An 18,261-nucleotide genomic window follows, 5' to 3' on the forward strand; every position below is an offset into this window, starting at 1 on the left:
GAACCTGTCCGGCCCTGCCCACCCTCTCAGCAATCTCCAAGTGGGTTGGGCTCAATTATGGGGTCTCTGCGCCTTCCTGAGCCTTGAGATCAGTTTCTCATCCCCTAGAGCTCCTCTCCTACAACTCCCCACTGGCATGATGGTACACATCTGTATTCCCAACCACTTGCAGGCTGAGGCCAAGGCTGGGGTAAGAGGGTCAGTTGAGCCTAGGAGTTAGAAGTCAGCCTGGGGGAAAAAAAAAAGGAGGAGGAGGAAAAAAGAAGTCAGCCTGGGAGCTGGGGATTTAGCTCAACAGAACAGCGCCTGCCTGGCAAGTGAGAGGTCGTGAATTTGATTCCCCGTACCGGAAAAAAACAAACAAACAAACAAACAAAAAAATAGAAGTCAGCCTGGGCAATGTGAAACCCCATCCCCAAAACAAATGGAAAACCCCCAGCTCTGCTACACAGCCCTCTCTCTGCACTAGGCAGAATGGCAGGGCCCAGAGTCAGACCTCTGGGATCTTCCCTTGTTAGTGTCACTGTGGTTAGTGTCCCTCTCACTTATAGAGGGAGGTCTGGGGCTCCCCTGGAGTGGGTACTTCCACCCACAGCAGAGAAGCCTAGGCTGCCCTCCTTCCCTGGCATTGCCAGTGGTAACTAAATTTTGCCTGTGGCAGACTGACAGGCAGGGTGGGAGTCCTTTCTGGAGGTTGAGGAAACTTTTCCCCCCACTCTGTGTACCAAGTTAAGGCAGCCACACAGGGTCCCCCAACCTCATTTTATTGGAAGAGGTAACAGCAGCTATAGCCCTGAGGCCTAGGCCCGAAAGAGTGGAATGGCGACTGTACAGAATGAATTTAAATGCTAGGAAAGAATTCACCAATACCTCCAGTTCACAAGAAGGCTGTCAAGGCTGGAGCCTGGAGCCTGAAAAGGGATATGAGGGAGCAAGGGACAACGAGAGAAAATTTTCATAACCGAGGACCAGTGCCTACCCCAATCTAGTGTCTCTTCTCGCCTATACTGGCTGCAAGTTTGTATTCTTTGCCTCCTAAGCCACCATGGTATGCCTTCCAGTTTCTGGGCCTCTGAGCCCAGGCTAGTGAAGCTGCTTCCCAGGTCCAGGCAGAGGAGTGGGTCTGGACCTCCGCCGTTCTGGTCTGGCTTTGCCTCGCTTCTTGCAGATGTGGGCCTTGCCAAGGGCCTTGCTGGCTCTTCCTCCCGCTGGCCCCTCAGCTTCCCAGCCGGTACCCTAGAACCCTAAGCGTCCGCCCTTTGGCTGCCTCAGGAGCAGGTGGGTCCCCCAGGTTCACAAGGGATGGGTCGTCGCCTTGGGCGGGGCCGGCAGGAAGTGAACAAGGACTGGAGCGAAAGGGGAGCAAGGCTGACGGTGCGGGGGATGGTGCCCGGCCCAGTTGGCTCAGTCCGGGTAGATGATGAAGCCCGAGAAGGTGCTATACTTGTTGGTGTTGCCTCCGTGCACCTTCCCGCCATCGAGCTTGATGAAAACCTCGTCACCCACATCAAGGTGCAGAATGACGCTGTTGCTGGCGTAGTCATAGTTCTGGTCCGCATCCTGAGCAATGGCGCTGGCCCGGACCTAGCAAGTGAGAGGAAAGGACCTACTCATGCCGAGTGGAGCTAGGGTGACCTGGGAGGCCTCAGAGAGGTCAGGCTGTGGTACTGGGAAGGACAAGATGAACGTAGGAGAGCCTGAGCAGCTCTGCTATGCACTAGCGGTGCAACTCAGAGGCACATGCCAGGACTCCTCTGGACCCCAATCTGCGCCATAAAATGGGGCAGGTAACAGTAGAATCTACCTCATCAGGTTGTTAGGATTAAATGGGTTGCTACATGTGGGGTGTGTTCATAACAGTGGCTGTTATAGAGGGTTTGCTATGATTATTCTCATTTAAAAATTAAAGCCGGGCGTGGTGGTGCATGCCTGTAATCCTAGCACTCAGGAGGCTGAGGCAGGAGGATTTTGTGAGTTCCAGACTAGCCTGGGCTACAAAGTGAGCTCAAGGCCAGCCTGAACTACATAGCAAAACCCTGTCTCAAAGACAAAAACAAATACATAAATAAATAAATAAATATAAAAATTAGAGCTGGGTGTGATGGCCTATGCCTGTGATCCCAGCACTCCAGATGCTGAGGCAGGGAGACTGCTATGAGTTCAAGGCCAGCCTGGGCTACGTACTTTAAGACCAGCTTGGACTACATAGACTGTCTCCAAAACAGGCCAAAAATAAACTGAAATAAAACCTGTAGGATAATTTTTAAGATTCTGTGCGCAGTGGGACCTCTACTAAGTCCTAAACTTAGGCTGGGTCATAGGTGCATCTGTGTGAGCCACAGCATGCAGGGTCAAGGCTCTGGCCTCTGGGGTGCCCATTTCTGAGTGGAGCACCTGCTGGTGTTCGATGTGGGAGTGGTCTGCTGAAAGAGGGAACCCTGCCTTCCCCCTCTGGCCTTGTAGCAGTTACCACAGGCTGTGAGCTCCCTCCTCAGCCCCCCTCTTCCTATCCCACTGGGGCTGGTTATTAACTCATTAATTATTCATCATTATTCTAATCATTATTTACCATCCCCAGGGCCGCAGCGCCTGTGTGGAGGATGGAATACAGAGTGGGAACAGCACGGTCCCGCTCCCTCTAGATCCAACACACTCTAAATACATACTTGGCCCTGGGCCTCCTCCCAGACAAACGGCATAAACCAAGCATGCCTACTCTGTGCCACCTGCGCGTCTACACCACCATGCTACTTACACCTTCACCCTCCCCACCCAGACACACTCTAATCACACACACTCACACTTCCTTCCACATAGACACTATCTCACCCCCATAGAGGGGTTCCACACAGGAACTCTTACTTGCTTTCTTCCACTTTCTGGGGAGATTCTGTTGGGAGGAGGCCCCAAAGCAGGTGCAAGAGGTGGCCTCCTTAATACAGAAGGGTGTTGTGGCAAATCTGGGCCCAGAGCTCAGACAGAACTCCAAGGAATAGGCTCGGTGCACCCAGGTCACCCCTCCAGCCCCTACTCCGGTGGGGCATTCAGAGGTCACTGCTCAGCCCCAACCTCCCCATCTGGCCTGCATCATCCAGGCAGCTCCCCGCCACACACACACCAGAGGCCTCCCCCTACATGTGTGTCTCCAGCTGAGTCCTTGGGGCTATCCCCAAACCAGGGAAAAATGACTGCCTGCAGGGGCAGCAAGCAGGAGAACCTGGAGGCTTCAAGGTTGCTAAGGAATGATGTGAGGACTGTGGACCAGGCCACAATCCAAGGTCTTGGTCCTCCCCGTGCTTTGCCCCACTCTCCCTCCAAATCTGTTTCTTCCATCCCCTCACTGGCCCCTGAACTGTCAGACCATTTCCCAGCCATGCCTGCAAGGCTCAGTGCTATCGGAGAACAAGGAATAGCCTAGAATTGGCCCCATGATCTGGGGTGAACAACAGGACCACTGCCTACCAGTGGGCAAATTTCTATTTTTACCTTTTCCTTGAAAATCCAAGCTCAATTTCTCCACGTGGGGGTTGCCTACTGACCGGTGACTGCCTGACAAGTGGGCTCTATCCTGATTCAAAAGAGCCAGATAGATTCCAGGTAGCTCACCTCAAACCAGGGCTGGGAAACCCAAAGGCCAGGAAGACTGCCCCTCAGAGAGAAGGAAGCTCAGAATAGGAGTAAAAAGGGGGCTACCTGGTAGGACAACACGGCTGCCTTAAGTTGTAATGGGAGGTCGAAGCTGCTTTAAATCGTGAGTTCTAGTTCAGGTACCATTCCTAATGCTCTGTGAGACCCTGAGCAGGTGATCTTTCTCTGGCCCCCAATTCCAGTTTGGCTAAATAAAGTTATTTATTAGCCCTTGGCTGCCTTTCGCTCTTGGATTTACTGACGCTGTTTCGGGGAAGGAGCTGGGGCTGTGGGATGAGTGCTGAGCGATTTAGGAAGCTCCCAGTGGAGAATCTGGGGCTAGGTGGGAGAGGGGCATCTCACCTGTCCATTCTTCATCAGATCTGCCCACATGCTGGTGCCATCGCCGCCGCGCATGAGCACATGGTAAGCGAAGAAGTAGACGCCCGGCATGGGGCAGGTGAACTTGCCACTGGGCGCCTCCTAAGCATTGCCCACACCGGTCACCACATAGTCAAAGCGCAGCCCCTCATAACCCTGGTGAGGCCGCCACAGCCCACATAGAAGGCAATTCCAAGCACGTGGCCGGCAGGGGGCGCGGCACCATCCGGGCCTGCGCGTGGAGGGCCGCGGAGGCCCTGGCCTGCCTGGCTCTCCCAGGGACCCTCTGAGGCCTGGGGTCCCAGAGGCCCTCGCAGGCCTGCCTTTCGGCGCCAGCTCACCTCTCCGTTGGCACCTGGCGGGCGTGCCATTGGGTCCCGGGCCTCAGGCCTGTGCATCACACACCGTGCAGCAGTGGCCCAGCATCTCATAGTGCGCCGGCCCGCGCAAGCTCTGCACCAGCAGCGGGATGGCCACCAGCAGCAGAAGCACCATGGCCACCCCGACGGCCGCGCCCGCCACCCGCTTACGGCGGCTCAGCGACACGGCCAGAGCCAGCAAGTCCTCTTCACTTTTGGGCACAGTGGCGGCGGAGGCCTGGGGCTCTCCACGGGCCCAGTGGACAGTGGCCGGGCTCCGGCCTGGGTCTGCGTCACCTCAATAGCTGCGCCCGGCCCCCTGCCTTTGGGGGCTTCCGCCACAGGGGCGCCGTTCCCCAACCGCCCGTCGAGGCAGAGGTCCCCCGCGGGCTGGGCCAGCTGCAACGCTGCCGGCTCAGAGCCCGTGATCCTGTTACCCTACCACGCAGTCCTAATGTCCCGGGCACCCGGGATCGCGGCTTCTTGGACGGCTGCTTTCTCACAGGTCACGGATGCCCGCCCTCTGAGCGCCTGCTTTCTCTCAGATGGCGGTGCCGAGGCCCCAGGCTTCCCACACCGACCGCTCCCCGCAGGAATGGGGCCTCCCGCACGCTGGACGTCCCAGGCTCGGGGCCGGGGGCGGCGCCCACTAGACGCGACCTCCTCGGGGCTGTGCGCTCTGGCTCTTGCGGAGCCCTGGCCCGCCTTGCTCCCCCAGCCGCGGCCGCAGCCCGTGCGGGAGCCTTGGCCCGGCGTCTGTCTCCTGCAAGCGCTTTTCCTCTCTGAGTCCCTAACCTTCCTCCCCTTCCTACCGGGGCGGCAGTGCGGGTGATGTGAGTCGCCGCGCGGCGGGAGCCACTATAAGCGGCCGGAGCCCGAGCGACCCCTGGCGCCCAGACGTGGAAGCGCGGGGGCGGGGCGGGCCTTGCAGCCCCCTTCAGCCCCCCACCCCCACCGACTCGGGGTCCCGGCCTCCGGGTTTCCTGCGGCCTGTGAAGGTTCTGGGGGGACTCGCGGCTGCCACCTTACTTACTTTCAACCTCTACCCGAAGTTTGGCATTCTCAGAGCCCAGAGGAAGCCAGAATCAGCGATAGGATAAACAGAGGTCAAGATACAGAGAAGACAGGTGAATTGCTAAACAGGGGGAGCTCACAAACAGAAGACAAAACAAGAGGGAGAGAAAAGATGGAAATTCGCCCTGCGTGATCGAACAGAGTACTGAGTAACACAGTGAAAGGTTTAACGGATACTTGTTGGCCTGAACTGGAAAAGGCAGATTTCCTGCCCCCAAACCCAGCCCCTAGGTTTGGGGGTGTAAAGAGAGAGAGAGAGAGAGAGAGAGAGTGTGTGTGTGTGTGTGTGTGTGTGTGTGCACGCGCGCGCGCGGTGGGGGAGGGAGAGAGGGAAGGAGAGAGAGAGAAGCCTGGGGAGCAAGCAAGAAATGGACAGAAAAGCAGAGAAGGAGCGACAGAGAAATCAAAGAGACAGCCAGATAGAGACGCAGAGACAGAGACAAAGCTACGAAAAGAGACTAACTGACAGCCCCACAGGGGGAGAGGGAGAGACAGAGACTGAGAGAGAGAGACAGGAGCCGCGACAGGTTGACAGATCCAGAGAGAAATGTAAATGGCGCGCTGCAGAGAGACACCCAGGTCCGTGTTCGGACTCCAATGTGACATATCAACTGTGGGGAAGAGAGGCGGGGCGGTTCTGCCAGCCTAGCGGCAGAGTCTGGGCCTGTGCTCTGTGACAGTGTGCTGGAAAGGGTGGAGGTGGCCCCGGGACCCTGGCCTTGTGTGTCCCTGGGTGAGTGGGATTGTGAATTGTGTGTTGTCTTTGTATATGTGTGTGTGAGAGCTGTTTGAAGAGAAGTATTTGTATTTATCCTCCTCTTGCTCCCTATATTTGGGATCATAAATGCCATTTCTCCCAGGTCAGGACTGAGGAGTAGGGGGCTCCCAGGAAGAAAGGGAGTCCAAGGCAGCTCTTGTCTCACTTGCCCTCATCCTGGAGGCTTCCAGCCCCAGAAGTCGCTGCCCAGGCCACCTCCCCCCACGTGTGTGCCCTTAGACAAAACCCAGGAAAGTTGCAGCCCACATAACGGGTGTTTGGTTGGTTATGCAAATTAATACAACTGAAATACAGATTAGGTGCTAAACACCTTCCTGTGACTGTCTTTGTGGGTGACCAAGAAGGAAGGCCAGCTTTGATTTGGCAGGGTCTGGGTAGAAAACTATTGGCTCCACCTTCTTGTGGATCGAGACTGGAGGCTTGGACAAGGGGCTCTAGACAGGTGACAGTGGAGATGTCTGGAGACCATGAGGTGGCAACACCAAAGGGCCCTGAATGACGAGGGTAAACCAGGAGTGTGGTGTGCGCAGTATGTTGTGTAAAATGGAGCGCAAGGCACACCAGGGTGGGGTTGTTGGGTACAAGATGATTTTCTCCTCTCTCAGTTCCTGTACTCCTGCACTCTCTTCCCGTAATGGTGCGGGGAGACTGAGCTCTCTGAGGCTGGGTCAGTGTCTGGGTTAGAAGTCCCTGCCTGGCTGAAAGGGTTGGGAGAGAAAGGATTGGCGGTCAGTAGGGGGAGGGGCCTCCTGCTCCAACCATAAATACAAATTTTATTCAAGGTCTTTGTCTCCATTTGTCTTCCTCGGGGGGTTGAGGGCCGTGTCGGCCCCATGCATGTCTAATTCCAGATCTGCTCCCCCAGGCTGGATGATGGATGGGTTAGAGAGAGCAGGCCTGGCTCCCACCAGCCTCCCCTACCCGAGCCTCAGCCCCCATCTACCCCAAGTGCTGCCACCCCTCTTTTTCCTCCTTAGCCCTGCCCCCCTCCACTCAGTAGAGGCCCTTTCTGCCCAGCTCTGCTCCCCAGCTCACTCATCCTAACTCCAGCACGCCTTTTTGAGCCCCTCACCTCAGCCCCTTTCAGGTACCAGGTCTCTTCTCTAGACTGGAGCTTCCCTTCTCCTCCCATGCCCAGCTCAGGCTGTGAGTGGTAGTGACCAGCAGGGCTGCCAGTGGTCGGCTGCAGCAGAGTGTGTGGTGGGGGGAGCAGGCTTGGCTCACAGGGAGCTGAGGGGCCAGCTCCATGAATTTATTCATGTTCTGTTGCTCTTTCCCCACGCTTTGGAATGAAGCTGCCAGCTCACCAGGTCCTTACTGCTTCCCCTGCAGCTGTCACATTCCTTGGAGGAGGGACCTGGGTAGGGCTAAGACCAGCCAGTGCTCCAGAGGCCAGAAACCAAGAGGGAATGCTGGGGTCCAGGACAATTTACCCAGAGCTCTCCTTGTAGCCAAACTGGGAGCCTTGGGGTGGTGGTGTGTTTAGGAATAGAATTAGGTAGAGAAGGGTGTGGTGCAGGATGAAGAGGCCATGGGTACCAAAAAATAAAATAAAAAAAGAGGCTGTGGACATAGGGCCAGTATTGATAGGGGATAGCTGAGGATCACTTTAACAGTTCCCTAGGTGCTCCTGTTTGAAATCATACCTAGTTTGAATCCTGAATTAATCTCTCCCTTGATTATGTATGAACTCTGCCCCAGATCCCAAAGGATACAATACATTTATTTCTCTCCAATCCTAAAATGAATCTTAACTCCATGACCTGACCCTAAGTGGAATGCATTGCCACCAGTCCCAGAACCCAAGATCTCCCCAGAATTTCCCCCAGGCCTATAGCCAGGTGTATGTCAGAGTTTTGAGGACCAGACTTTCGATTAGTTATGTGATTTGCATATTATTTGCATGTGATATGTGTCTTCGATTCTGCGGAAGTTTTCGTGTTAAAATTTTATGAAGTCTAGCAGAGAGATACTAGCTCCTTGAAGGTTCTCTTTTTTGTTCCTTCTCTTTTTTTTTAAAAAGACAAAGTCTTGTTATATAATTCGGACTGGCCTTGAACTCAACTATGTAACCCAAGCTAACTTCTCACAGCAATCCTCCTGCCTCAGCCACCTGAGTGCATACTGAGATTACACATTCAGCTCTCTTATCCTTCTTGTGATTGACCCCAGTCCCCTCAAGGAAAGAAGGGGGCTGAAAAGACAATAAATAAAGAGCTCACAGAATGGAAGATTGCACAAGCCTGTTCCCTCATCTGTAAGAAAGAGGAACCAGCTGGCTGGTGTTCCATGAAGATCTAAGGAAGCACGTTTCCCCCTTGCATTCTCTGTCCTCCTCCAGAACCAGCCCCAGTGTGGTTCTCCCCTACTGCTATGCTCTACTTACCAGAGGTCACATACAGCTGGAAGTAGCCTGGGTTACCTGACACCAGAAAAGAGAACTTGGTCCACTTGAGAGGCCATCAGATTGCATGGAAAGGGAAATAACATCATTGAGTATTGTATTTTAGGGCTTTTAACATGTGTCTTTATAACATTCCTGAGAGGTGAAAACGTTTCCATTTTATAGATAAGGAAACTGGGGCCTAGAAAAGGGGAAATGGCTTGTCGAATCTCACCCTGTAAGGGATGATCCTAGAATTGGAGTTTTGATAGCTTGGCTTCTTTCCCAGAGCCCTGGAAAAGAGACAAACGGTGCCTGAGGCACTGGCAGAGAGAGAGAGATCACGACAGGAGTGTAAAGTGAGACTTAATGGGGTCTCAGAGGAAACTGTATGTATGAGGCCAACAGGGCAGGCTCCAAGTGTCCCAACCCACCCAATGCTATCAACTCTGACCTCCAACAGGGCTTAACATTGACTAACGGGAAGACCAAAGTTCTCTGCAGAGAACTGTTCAGTTAGATGAGGAGAAAGAAGCACAGAAAAAGAAGGCACAGAAAATGAAGTGAGCTAGAAGAAAATTTGCTCAAGGGGCTGAAATCAGTTGTCTGTTTCCCCAGAGAATGGGGAAACAGTGGTGGCCCAAGAACCTCTGCACATTTTGTCTCCTTGTGGAGTTTATGCGCCTCCGCCTTGGGGCCAGAGCCAGGGTGCAATGCCAGGACCAGGGCCTCCCACTCCTCAGCCCGTGCGCCTGGTCCAGCAGCTCCTGGTGGCCTTGGGTTCAAAGGGTTACATCAGGGACCCCCGGGGTAAGAACGGGCTCCCAGCACCCCAGAGAGTGAGTGGAGACTGCGTCCAAGGTTCTTGTCAAGCCAGAGAGCTGATTTCCTCCATCCGCTTCCGTCCTCACCTCCTTTTCCTCTTTCCTTTGCGTCTGCCTCGTCCCACCGAGCTTGAACTCCAGCCTCTGGGTAATGAAATGTGGCTATTGGCTACACAGACTGCTGTCAGATCCCTCATTTCTCCGGAGCGTTATTGGATGCCGCAATGGGAGACCGACAGGTGAGATGAGGGGTAGGGCGAGCCGAGGGAAGAGCACAGGCTAGTGAGAGCCAAGAGCCCAGGAGGTGGTGTCAACCTCCAAGTTTCCAGGGTTTGGCTAAGTGGGATAGGCCCCAGGATGCTCTTTCTGGCTGGGGCCCCTCGTGCTGTACCCTGCTCTGACCAGCCGCAGACAGAACGGCCCCACAGCACCGCGGACAAGACCTGACCCCGCACTCCTCGACTAGCACCCTGGGCGGGCTTCGGGGCGCGCCGCGTGCAGCCTCGCAGCCAGCGGTGGCCCCGGCACTTCCTCCCATCTCCTTCCAGCCCTTCCCTCTTGCTCCCCCTCCCTCCCACGCTCCCTCCCCCGCGGCCGCGGCCTTTATTAGGGATTCCGCGGCTGTCGGTCCCGCCATCCATCCTGTCCGCCGGCAATTAGGCGGCCAGACAAAGAGCAGCTTCGGATGGATGAGGGTCCCGGCGGATCGGAAATGTGAAGGGTCAGCGCTGCCGCCCGCGGCGCACCCCGCTCCCCCTTCCGCATAATCACCCGCCGCCCGTCACTCACCCGGCCGCCCGGGGAGCTCTGGGCGGGAGAGGGTGGGGCTGGGGCTGCAGCCTTGGGCAGGGCGCCCAGGGCGGGGCGAGGGCAGACCTGCAGCAGGTGGGCTTCCTTCGAGAGTGCGGGGAAGGAGACCCGAGGCGCCGGGAGAAGGGGGGAAGGGGCCTGGGCCCAGGCGACCCGAGGGGCCTGAGGGCGCGCGGGCGGTGCCTGCCCACGGGGAAGCCGGGATCGCGGCCCGGGGCGCCTCCTGCTGCGAGGCTGGAGAGAAGGGAACGCCTTCGGGCCTACTCCGAGCGCGGGGCCGAAGCCCAGGAACGTCCCTCTTCGGGAAACTGAGGGTCTGTAGCCTGGCGCGCCTCCTGTTGGAGCAGAACGACGCTTCGGTTCTAATCCCCGGTCTCTTGAATGAAATCCAACCCATCCACCTCAAAGCGAGAAAAGCTGCAAGTCCGGGAGAATCTGAGAGGGGTCTAAAGGAAGTTCAAGGAGTCCAGGTTTTACGGCTGATTCTTTGGCGCTAGCTCCCAGCTGACAAATCAACATCTCAATCTGACAATTAGTGGTCGAGATGTTGGGAGAGGGGCTCTCGGAGCCCCGGCTGCACAGCCCTCCTGGCGGGAGGCAGAGGCAGGCGGTGCTGGCAGTGATGAACGACCCGGGGGGGGGGGGGGGGGGCGGGGGGAACCCCCGGGGGGGGGGGGGGCGGGCGCAGGGCCCCGAGCGCGCATTCATTACTCAGCTGACAGGCGGCGGAGGGCCGGGCGGGCCGCGGGTGGACGTGGGGAGGGGGACAGGGGGGGGAGTAAGGGAGCGTTTAACATTCCCTCTTCGCTGTCTGCTCCCGTTTCTTCACCTCGACCCTGGCACTTGACTTCCTCGCGCTTAGCCTTCCAGTCGTTGAAACTCGCCCTGATTGCAGAATTAGGGAAGTAGGCGCGGGGGGGGACAGAAACCTCCTAAGGTTAAGCAATTAAAGCGTGAGATGTCAAGAAAGGGTATGGATAGGCCTTAAGACTAGGCTCTTGGGCGTGAGCTCAGAGGAATTTTGTCATTGTTCACACAGAAATAGTGCCCGAGGGAGGGCTTACTAGGTGTGTATCTGCGATGGGATCATTGACCACGTGCCAGGGACGTGTCAGCCTGATTTTGTCAGTGGATGTGTGAGCTTCGGGTGTCTGAGGATGAGCCACCACCCCTCCCTGAGCGACAGCCCCCTTCCCAGCTTGCTGTCAGCTCTGTCTCCAGTTCTGGAGGAAATGGCAGTGCACATGGTGACAGCTGAGGTATGCGACTGAGGGGCATGTGACATAAGTTAACTGTGAAAGCGCTGGTCAGGACAACTACTCCCTTCTGCTGCGTCCACCGCATCTCTTCCCAAGCATGGAGAGTAGTGGGTTTCCCCTCCCCTCAAAGATCCAGGTGTGAAATCCTGGGGTGGGGGAGTGATGACTCCGAGTTCCTCATAGCCCAATGCACATAGTCCCCAGTATAAGATGTGAGCCCCAGCCCACCTAGTCTCCAGGGAGAAGGTAGATGCTGGACGGACACCTGTCTGGTGCTCAGGAATGGGAGGGGCAGACCTTCAGTTCTCCAAGGCAGTGCTCCTCATTTAGGGGTAGAGTAGCGGATGCCGGGACCCTGACCTTTTGGATTTCAGGTTCAGCTGGTTTTAGGGTTGTAATTTTTCTCCCTGATGCCTCTCGTTCTTCATCTGGCTTTGCTTCCACTCTTCTCCTTCATTCTCAGACCATCAAGAAGTTAAGTCTGCTCACATTCTCAGTTCTGAATCTCCTGGGCCTACAGAACAGAGATGAAGCAGCTCTAGGTCTCTGACCTTTGTTTTATTTAGCGAGATTTTAAGGCAACTCCCCTTTGCCTTTGCTCTGAGAGCTGGGCTACCCTTGGGTTCTTCATACCTTTGTCTCTTCTCCCCATCTTTGTGCCTGCATACTTTCACTTTTAGAGCTCTCTTCCAATTTTCTCTCCCTACATTTTGGGGGCGTCTTTATTCCTCTTGGGGCTCCACCTTCTAGGAATACCCTGTGTAACCACGATGGTGGTTGTGGCAGAGGGAGCAGGGGCTTCCTTCTTGGCCCAATCAATAGGCAATTGCTAACTGAAACATGGACAGACCACTTCAGGGCCCAGCACGCCCGGATCGCTTCTCATTCCGGGCACAAGCGCGCCTGGTCGATGCCCGCTGCCCGTCTCCCCTCTAAGCGGATCTCCTCCTACCTCCACCCCCTCTGCCCGCCTGGAAAAGGCAAATTTGACATTTTTAAATCCCGAGCCTTAGAGGGATCGATGAGGCCCGAGGGCCCCGCCTGGGGTCGATATTCCTGATTGGGAAGCGGCCGCTGTGCGGAGCTCGAGTGTAAATCACCCGGACTGGGGGAGGGGGCGCAGGGAGACTTCTGCGTCCTGGGCTCGAGGGTCGGGGTCGGGCGGGACCCGAGGGTGACAGAATGAGAACAGCAGGCTTTAGAGAACCCGAGGGAAGCCTGGCCAGGGCCTCTCCCCTCCCCCGCTTAGCCCTGACAACTCTCCTGGCCTGCTCCGGTCTCGCTTCAGCGGCTGCCACCCTCCGTTGCCCCTGGAGCCGCCGGGGAGGTCGGTGTCGGAGCCAGCCATGCGGCGGCTCCTCTCCGGCCGCTCCCGCGGGGCCCAGGCTTCGGCGGCGGCTGTCACGGAGGCGACAGGCCGGGCCGCCCGGGAAGGGGCGGGCGGCGCGCGAGGCCAAGGGGGAGGCTGGCGCAGCTTTGGCCCTCGGTGGGCGCGCAACAGATGTTTGCAGAATTGAGGGACAGCGAGGTGGCCTGGAACATCAAAGAGCGCGGGGCTGGAAGCGACCCAAACCTAGCAGAGGTGAGAGCCTGGAAGATTGCAGGGTGAGCCCAGTTGTCCAGGTCGGAAAGACCAGGCTAGAACGGGGTGAACGAGGAAGTTCCCGCAGTTGGAGCAGCCTCCGCCCCTGGGCCTCCAGTCCTTGTCGCGCTCTGCTGGGGAAATCAAGGCAGCAGAGGCCGAGAGGGAGCGGGAAGGTAAAAAGCGAGATGAGCCACAAGGCTGAGGTAGCAACCGGAATCCCTGCACGGGTCTCTGTGTTCTACCCAGCCAACCTGGTCCAGTGGCGGATAAATACACCAGCGCGCCCCCCACCGCGGCTCAGACCCTCCCTCCCTGCTCAGCTTGTCAGATCTCCCCACCTGCCACCTCGCACCAGTACATAGAGCAACAATTTTGGGAAAACAATCCTGGCCGAGTGACGGCCCCGTAATTGTGACAAAGTGAGTGCGGGCGGCTGGCGAAAGCTCTAGGGCGGGAGCGCGGGCAGGGGCGTCTCTCGCCGGCCCGCCGCCCCTTCGTTCTCATTCTGGTCACCTCCTACCCCTCCCCTTGACTCCGCTCCAGTTGCTCTTGCCCCGGCCCCTCGCGCTCGCATTCGCTTGTTTCTCCATCGCTCTTTCCTTTCCTCTCGGTAACAGCTCTTCTCCCGCTCCCCACCCCGCTGCCCTCCCCGGTGCGCTTTTCCCCGCTCACTTCGCCCTCTCCCCTCCGCCCTCCACTCATTTCTCCATCTTTTCTTCGCGCTTACGTTGCCCTTGGGACCCAGGCTCTCCCTGCACAGTCCGCTTCTCTCGCTCCCCGATCCTCAAGGCACAAACGAGCCCTGAGCCCCTCCGCCCGCTCTGCGCCCTGCGACGCCAGCGCAGCCCGGCCCTCCCGGGGCCCTCCCGCGAGCCAGCTGCGCGCTGCGCCCTGCCGTTCCCCTCCCGCCGCCGCGGTGCCCATCCCGCTCCCCGCGCCCGAGCGAGTTTGTTTGTCCAGGGCAGCGGCTGCCGCCCGCGCTGTTTGCCCAGCTTAGCGCGCCGCCGCACACTGCGGGCCCAATTAAGTCTCATTCATTATTCAGCGCGCTGTGCTGTCGCCCGCAGCCCCCAGCCGGCGGCCCCTCCCAGCCTAGGGCCCGCTGCAGGCCGGCGCAGGCCTGGTAAGGAGCCGCTTGTTCCCTCCTGCGCGGCAGGGGCTGGGGCAGGGACTTGGGAACAGAGGCGCGCTGTCTACTACTGGGGGAACCGCCGGAGGCCCGCTGGGCTCGCCCCGCCCTCAGGTCTAGCCTCGGAGATCGTGGGGTCCTAGCCGCTCCTCTGCAGTGGGGGAAATCGAGGCCCAAGAAGCTGCGTGACTTAGCCAAGGTCACGCCCTGAACCCAGGACTGGAGCCCGGGACAAAGGAGGCAGGGGCTCTCCCGGCTTAGGTCCGGATAAGGAGTCCGCTCGCGGAAGGCCCGAGGCGGGGCGGGGCGGCACACTCGAGCGGGGTACCCCCCTGCTTCCTTGTCGGTGGGTGTCTCTGCCTTAGGAACTGGAAGTGGGACCGTGTGAGGCCCTCGGGAAGGGCAGCCAAGGCCGGACCCGACGGCGCAGCCCCCTTTTGTAGCGGTATGGAGAGGCCATCAAGGATTTTTTTTTTTCTTAATTTTAGGCCCACAGCTGGGACGGGGACCTTGCTCCTGCCCGACAGCCTCCGGTAGGAATCGCTCTGGGCCGCTGCGCCGGCGCCTGGCGACAAGATGCGCCTGGGCCTCCGCCGGGCTCGGCCCGCCGTACTCGGCAGCACCATCTGGTGGTCACAGCGTCGCGCTGCAGGGGGCGCGCCTGCCCACGTGGGGCAGGATGGCAGCCGAGGCCGAGGGAAACCCGCCCTGCAGAGGTCTAGAGGGGCAGGGCGGGAAGTGGGCCGCGAGGCACTTGGGGTGGGCTGCGCCGGAGAGGCCTGGCTTCCGTGACCCAGCGGACACAGAGAGACAAAGTCCACTTGGGTGGACCTGGGAGCTGAGTGCGAGAGGCCGTCGGGACCCGGTGGGTAGGGAGAGGGCTGCCCCACCGCGGCGCGGAGCGCGGGCCAGGCCTGGCCGCTCTCCCCGGGGTGGCAGCCTGGGCTGGGCCGCATCCACGCCCCGCGGAGGGCCGGGTGGGCCGGCTCGATTGGCATCTGGTTCTGAGGATCTGTCCAGCCGCCTTAGAGGCATTCCAAGCCGGCCTCGGAAGGAGGGGTTGGAGGTGCCGGGCGCTCAGGTCTAGATCAAAACGTTTTCCAGAATGTTGAAGTGGAAGGAATTCAGGATGCCTTTCTAGTTTGACCTGTGCTAAAATGCGTGGCCTGGAGAGATGGGCAGGCCGGAAAGGGACTAAAACCTGGGTCAGGTGACTGAGAGCAGCCCTGGAGGAGTGAAGGGGCTGGCGTGAGACAGGGCGTTTTCAAAACGTTTGAGAACCTTGGAACGGGGATCCCACTCAGCCCTTCCCTGTCGCTCCCCCAGGAGTCCTTCCAGGCCAGTGTCTGAAGGGAGGGGTGCAATGTAAACGCCCAGCACCGAGCGATCAGTTTCCCAAAGGAAAGATTTTAAGAATTCTTTCCTAAATCTGAATCCAGTATACCTGTAAAGAGGAGGACGAAGGCGCTGGAGCAAGAGCTGGGGACAACCAGCATTTCAATGACAGAGAGATCTGGATTTGACTTTTATTGGAAAGGGAAATGGTTACTGTGTTTGGACTTGGATGTAGTCTTAAAATTCTATTTTTTCCCCTGTATTTCAGGGTCTAAGGATAACTCTGGGGATATTCTGGCCATGATTCTCACAGAGGACCCTGAGATTTCTGCACTTTGAGCAAAGCAATGTCAAGCGCCGCTGGATTTGTTCTGAGGCTCCTAACCTAGACAATGGCTGAGAGGCTCCCGGTGACCTATCTTCTCTGGGCTGTAGGGGGCCTTTTCAGCCTCCACCTCTATACCTGGAAAGGGACAACCAGGCCCTGCTGTGGATGCTTAGCCTAGGGGGTGGTGGGCTAGGTTGGTTCTGGGAGTTCTGGAAGCTCCCAAGATTTGTAGCTCAAGCCAACAGGGCCCAGAGGCAGAAGCAGAAGATGGGAGAGTGGACCCCGCCCCCCTCTGAGTCTCATTTGCTTTGAAAGTCAGATGATAATGGGCATCTGTTTTGCCCTGATCAGTCTTTCCCCCAAGGCCACTATGTACATTGTAGGCCTCCCCCTGTCAGTTGGCGTAGGCGTCTTGCTGGTGGCTGCTGTTGACAACAGATCTCAGACTTTAAGAGCACTCTAGGCGTGGTATTCCTTACTTCCCCTATCTGCTATGGCTGCCCTGTAGCCATTCTGCCCATCCGCTTGGCTGCCAGCATCACAGCCCAGAAGCATCACAGATACAAACCCTCAACAGAGTGGGAAACTCTCAGTGTGCGGCTCTGCCCTGAGCTTGACTTACCTCGCTTTCACAGGCCCGATGGCATGCAGTGCCCTGTGTAACACAGCAGCCACCTTCAACTATGTGGCAGAAACCCCTGGCTCCTTCTTGAGTTGGTTCAGCTTCTTCTCCCTTCGTGACCACCTCCTCGAGTGCATCCTCCCGCCTTTGTGTATCTGGTGGCTCCTGGTTGGGGATCCTGGCCTCACAGCAGCTTCCAGAATGGTAGAAGTTCTATGAGTGTCTTAACAGCTTTCAGGATAAGAAGCATCACTGGGGCTGGGGATTTAGCTCAGCGGCAAAGCGCCTGCCTGGTAAGCACAAGATCATGAGTTCGATTCCTGGTACCTGAAGAAAAAGACAAACAAACAAAAAGGATAAGAAGCATCAGCTGGCTTACCAGGTGAGGCTTTCTTCTTTCTCCTTGCTGCCTGGGACAGCTCTGGGGTAAGGAAGGGCCTTGTTGGAGCTGGTGTCCCCCGTGCAGAAGTGCCATTCTCATTTCTACTGGCCAGGTCCCAGAAGTGAGTCCTGGCCTCTTCGCACTTCTGTGCACAATGGGTGAAGTACAGACACTGATGGTGAGAGGGAGAAATATATGTGTATGGATCTTGAGATGTGGCATGTATAACATACACCGATTTTATGTATTCACCATGCACACCAAGGTATGAAACATTTCCAGCACTGAAAAGCTCCTTTCATGTTCCTTCCAGTCTGTATTCCCCTTAGAGGTAACTTCTATTCTGACTTCCCTCACTATAGATTGTGTGCCTGCGTGTGTGCTGGGTGTTAACCCTAAGATCTCCCCCATACTAGGGGGTCGCTCCACTGCCCAGTTACATCTCCACTCCCAGCCTACCACTATAGATTAGTTTTGCCCTTTCTTTTTTTTTTTTTTTTTTTTCTAGTGTTAGGGGATTGAACCCAGGGCCTTGCTCAGATTTTGTCCATTCTTGAACAGCAGATACTATAAGTAGAATCAACCAGTATATATAGTGTGTTTGTGTGGTAGTTTTTTTTGAGACAGGGTCTTGCTATGTAGTTCAGGCTGGTCTTCAACTCACTTTGTGGCCCAAGCTGGCATGTGAGCCTCCTGCCTCAGCCTGCCAAATGCTGAGATTACAGGTGTGCACCATTATGCCCAGTGACCAGTATATATTCTTTTGTATCTGTCTTTCATTTAACATTGTAAAGTTTGTTCATACTTGCATACAATTGTAAATAGTCTATTTTCATTGTTTGTAGTATCCTACTTTAGGACTTTGCCACAGTTTATTCATCCTGTTAAATTTATGGGGTGTTTCTGCTTTGGGACTATTGGCTGGGCATGGCACACATCCATAATGGGCCACATAGTTAGTTCAAGGCCAGCCTGAACTACATAGCAAAACCCTGTCTCAAAAGGGTCGGGGATTTAGCTCAGTGGTATAGTAACTTGCCTGGCAAGCACAAGGTCTTGTCATCAATTCCTGGTACCAAAAATAAAAAATACCCTGTGTTATGGCGTGTGTCTGGATGTCCCCCCAAAGCCTCATGCAGTCATGGGATGGGCTTTTAGAGTTTATGATTGATCCATGGTCCAATGCTGGAATTATGGGTCTGAGTGCTACACCCACCCTGGGGCAGATAGTTTGCATAGGTAAGAGAGAGAAAGAGTCCGCTTGTTGCTACTCCTCCCCTTCTGCTCTGGTCACTTTTGCTGTTTTCTGCCGCCATGAACAGTTGCCCTCTGCCATGTGCCACCCTGCCTTGGATCCAGCTGAGTATGGACTGAAACTTCCACAG

General features: G+C 56.6%; 2 protein-coding genes across 2 annotated transcripts; one reads left to right on the forward strand and one right to left on the reverse strand.

Annotated features, from left to right (window-relative positions):
- Window positions 1–748: 748 nt before the first annotated feature.
- On the reverse strand, window positions 749–4,503 carry LOC102017684 (complement C1q-like protein 4). Its single transcript, XM_005415350.1, is given in 6 exon segments — window positions 749–1,584; window positions 3,991–4,187; window positions 4,190–4,256; window positions 4,258–4,313; window positions 4,316–4,371; window positions 4,373–4,503. Coding segments are annotated over 6 exon segments (687 nt in total). The 3' UTR covers window positions 749–1,404.
- An 8,320-nt stretch (window positions 4,504–12,823) lies between these two features.
- Window positions 12,824–17,543, forward strand: Dnajc22 (DnaJ (Hsp40) homolog, subfamily C, member 22). The gene is given in 7 exon segments (XM_013505629.1): window positions 12,824–13,077; window positions 15,813–15,997; window positions 16,000–16,148; window positions 16,150–16,309; window positions 16,312–16,474; window positions 16,476–16,676; window positions 16,678–17,543. Coding segments are annotated over 6 exon segments (882 nt in total). The 5' UTR covers window positions 12,824–13,077; window positions 15,813–15,936; the 3' UTR covers window positions 16,826–17,543.
- The last annotated feature ends 718 nt before the right edge of the window (window positions 17,544–18,261 follow it).

This window comes from Chinchilla lanigera, unplaced genomic scaffold (genome assembly GCF_000276665.1).
Source record: "Chinchilla lanigera isolate Chin_1 unplaced genomic scaffold, ChiLan1.0 scaffold00099, whole genome shotgun sequence".
Taxonomy (NCBI): domain Eukaryota; kingdom Metazoa; phylum Chordata; class Mammalia; order Rodentia; family Chinchillidae; genus Chinchilla; species Chinchilla lanigera.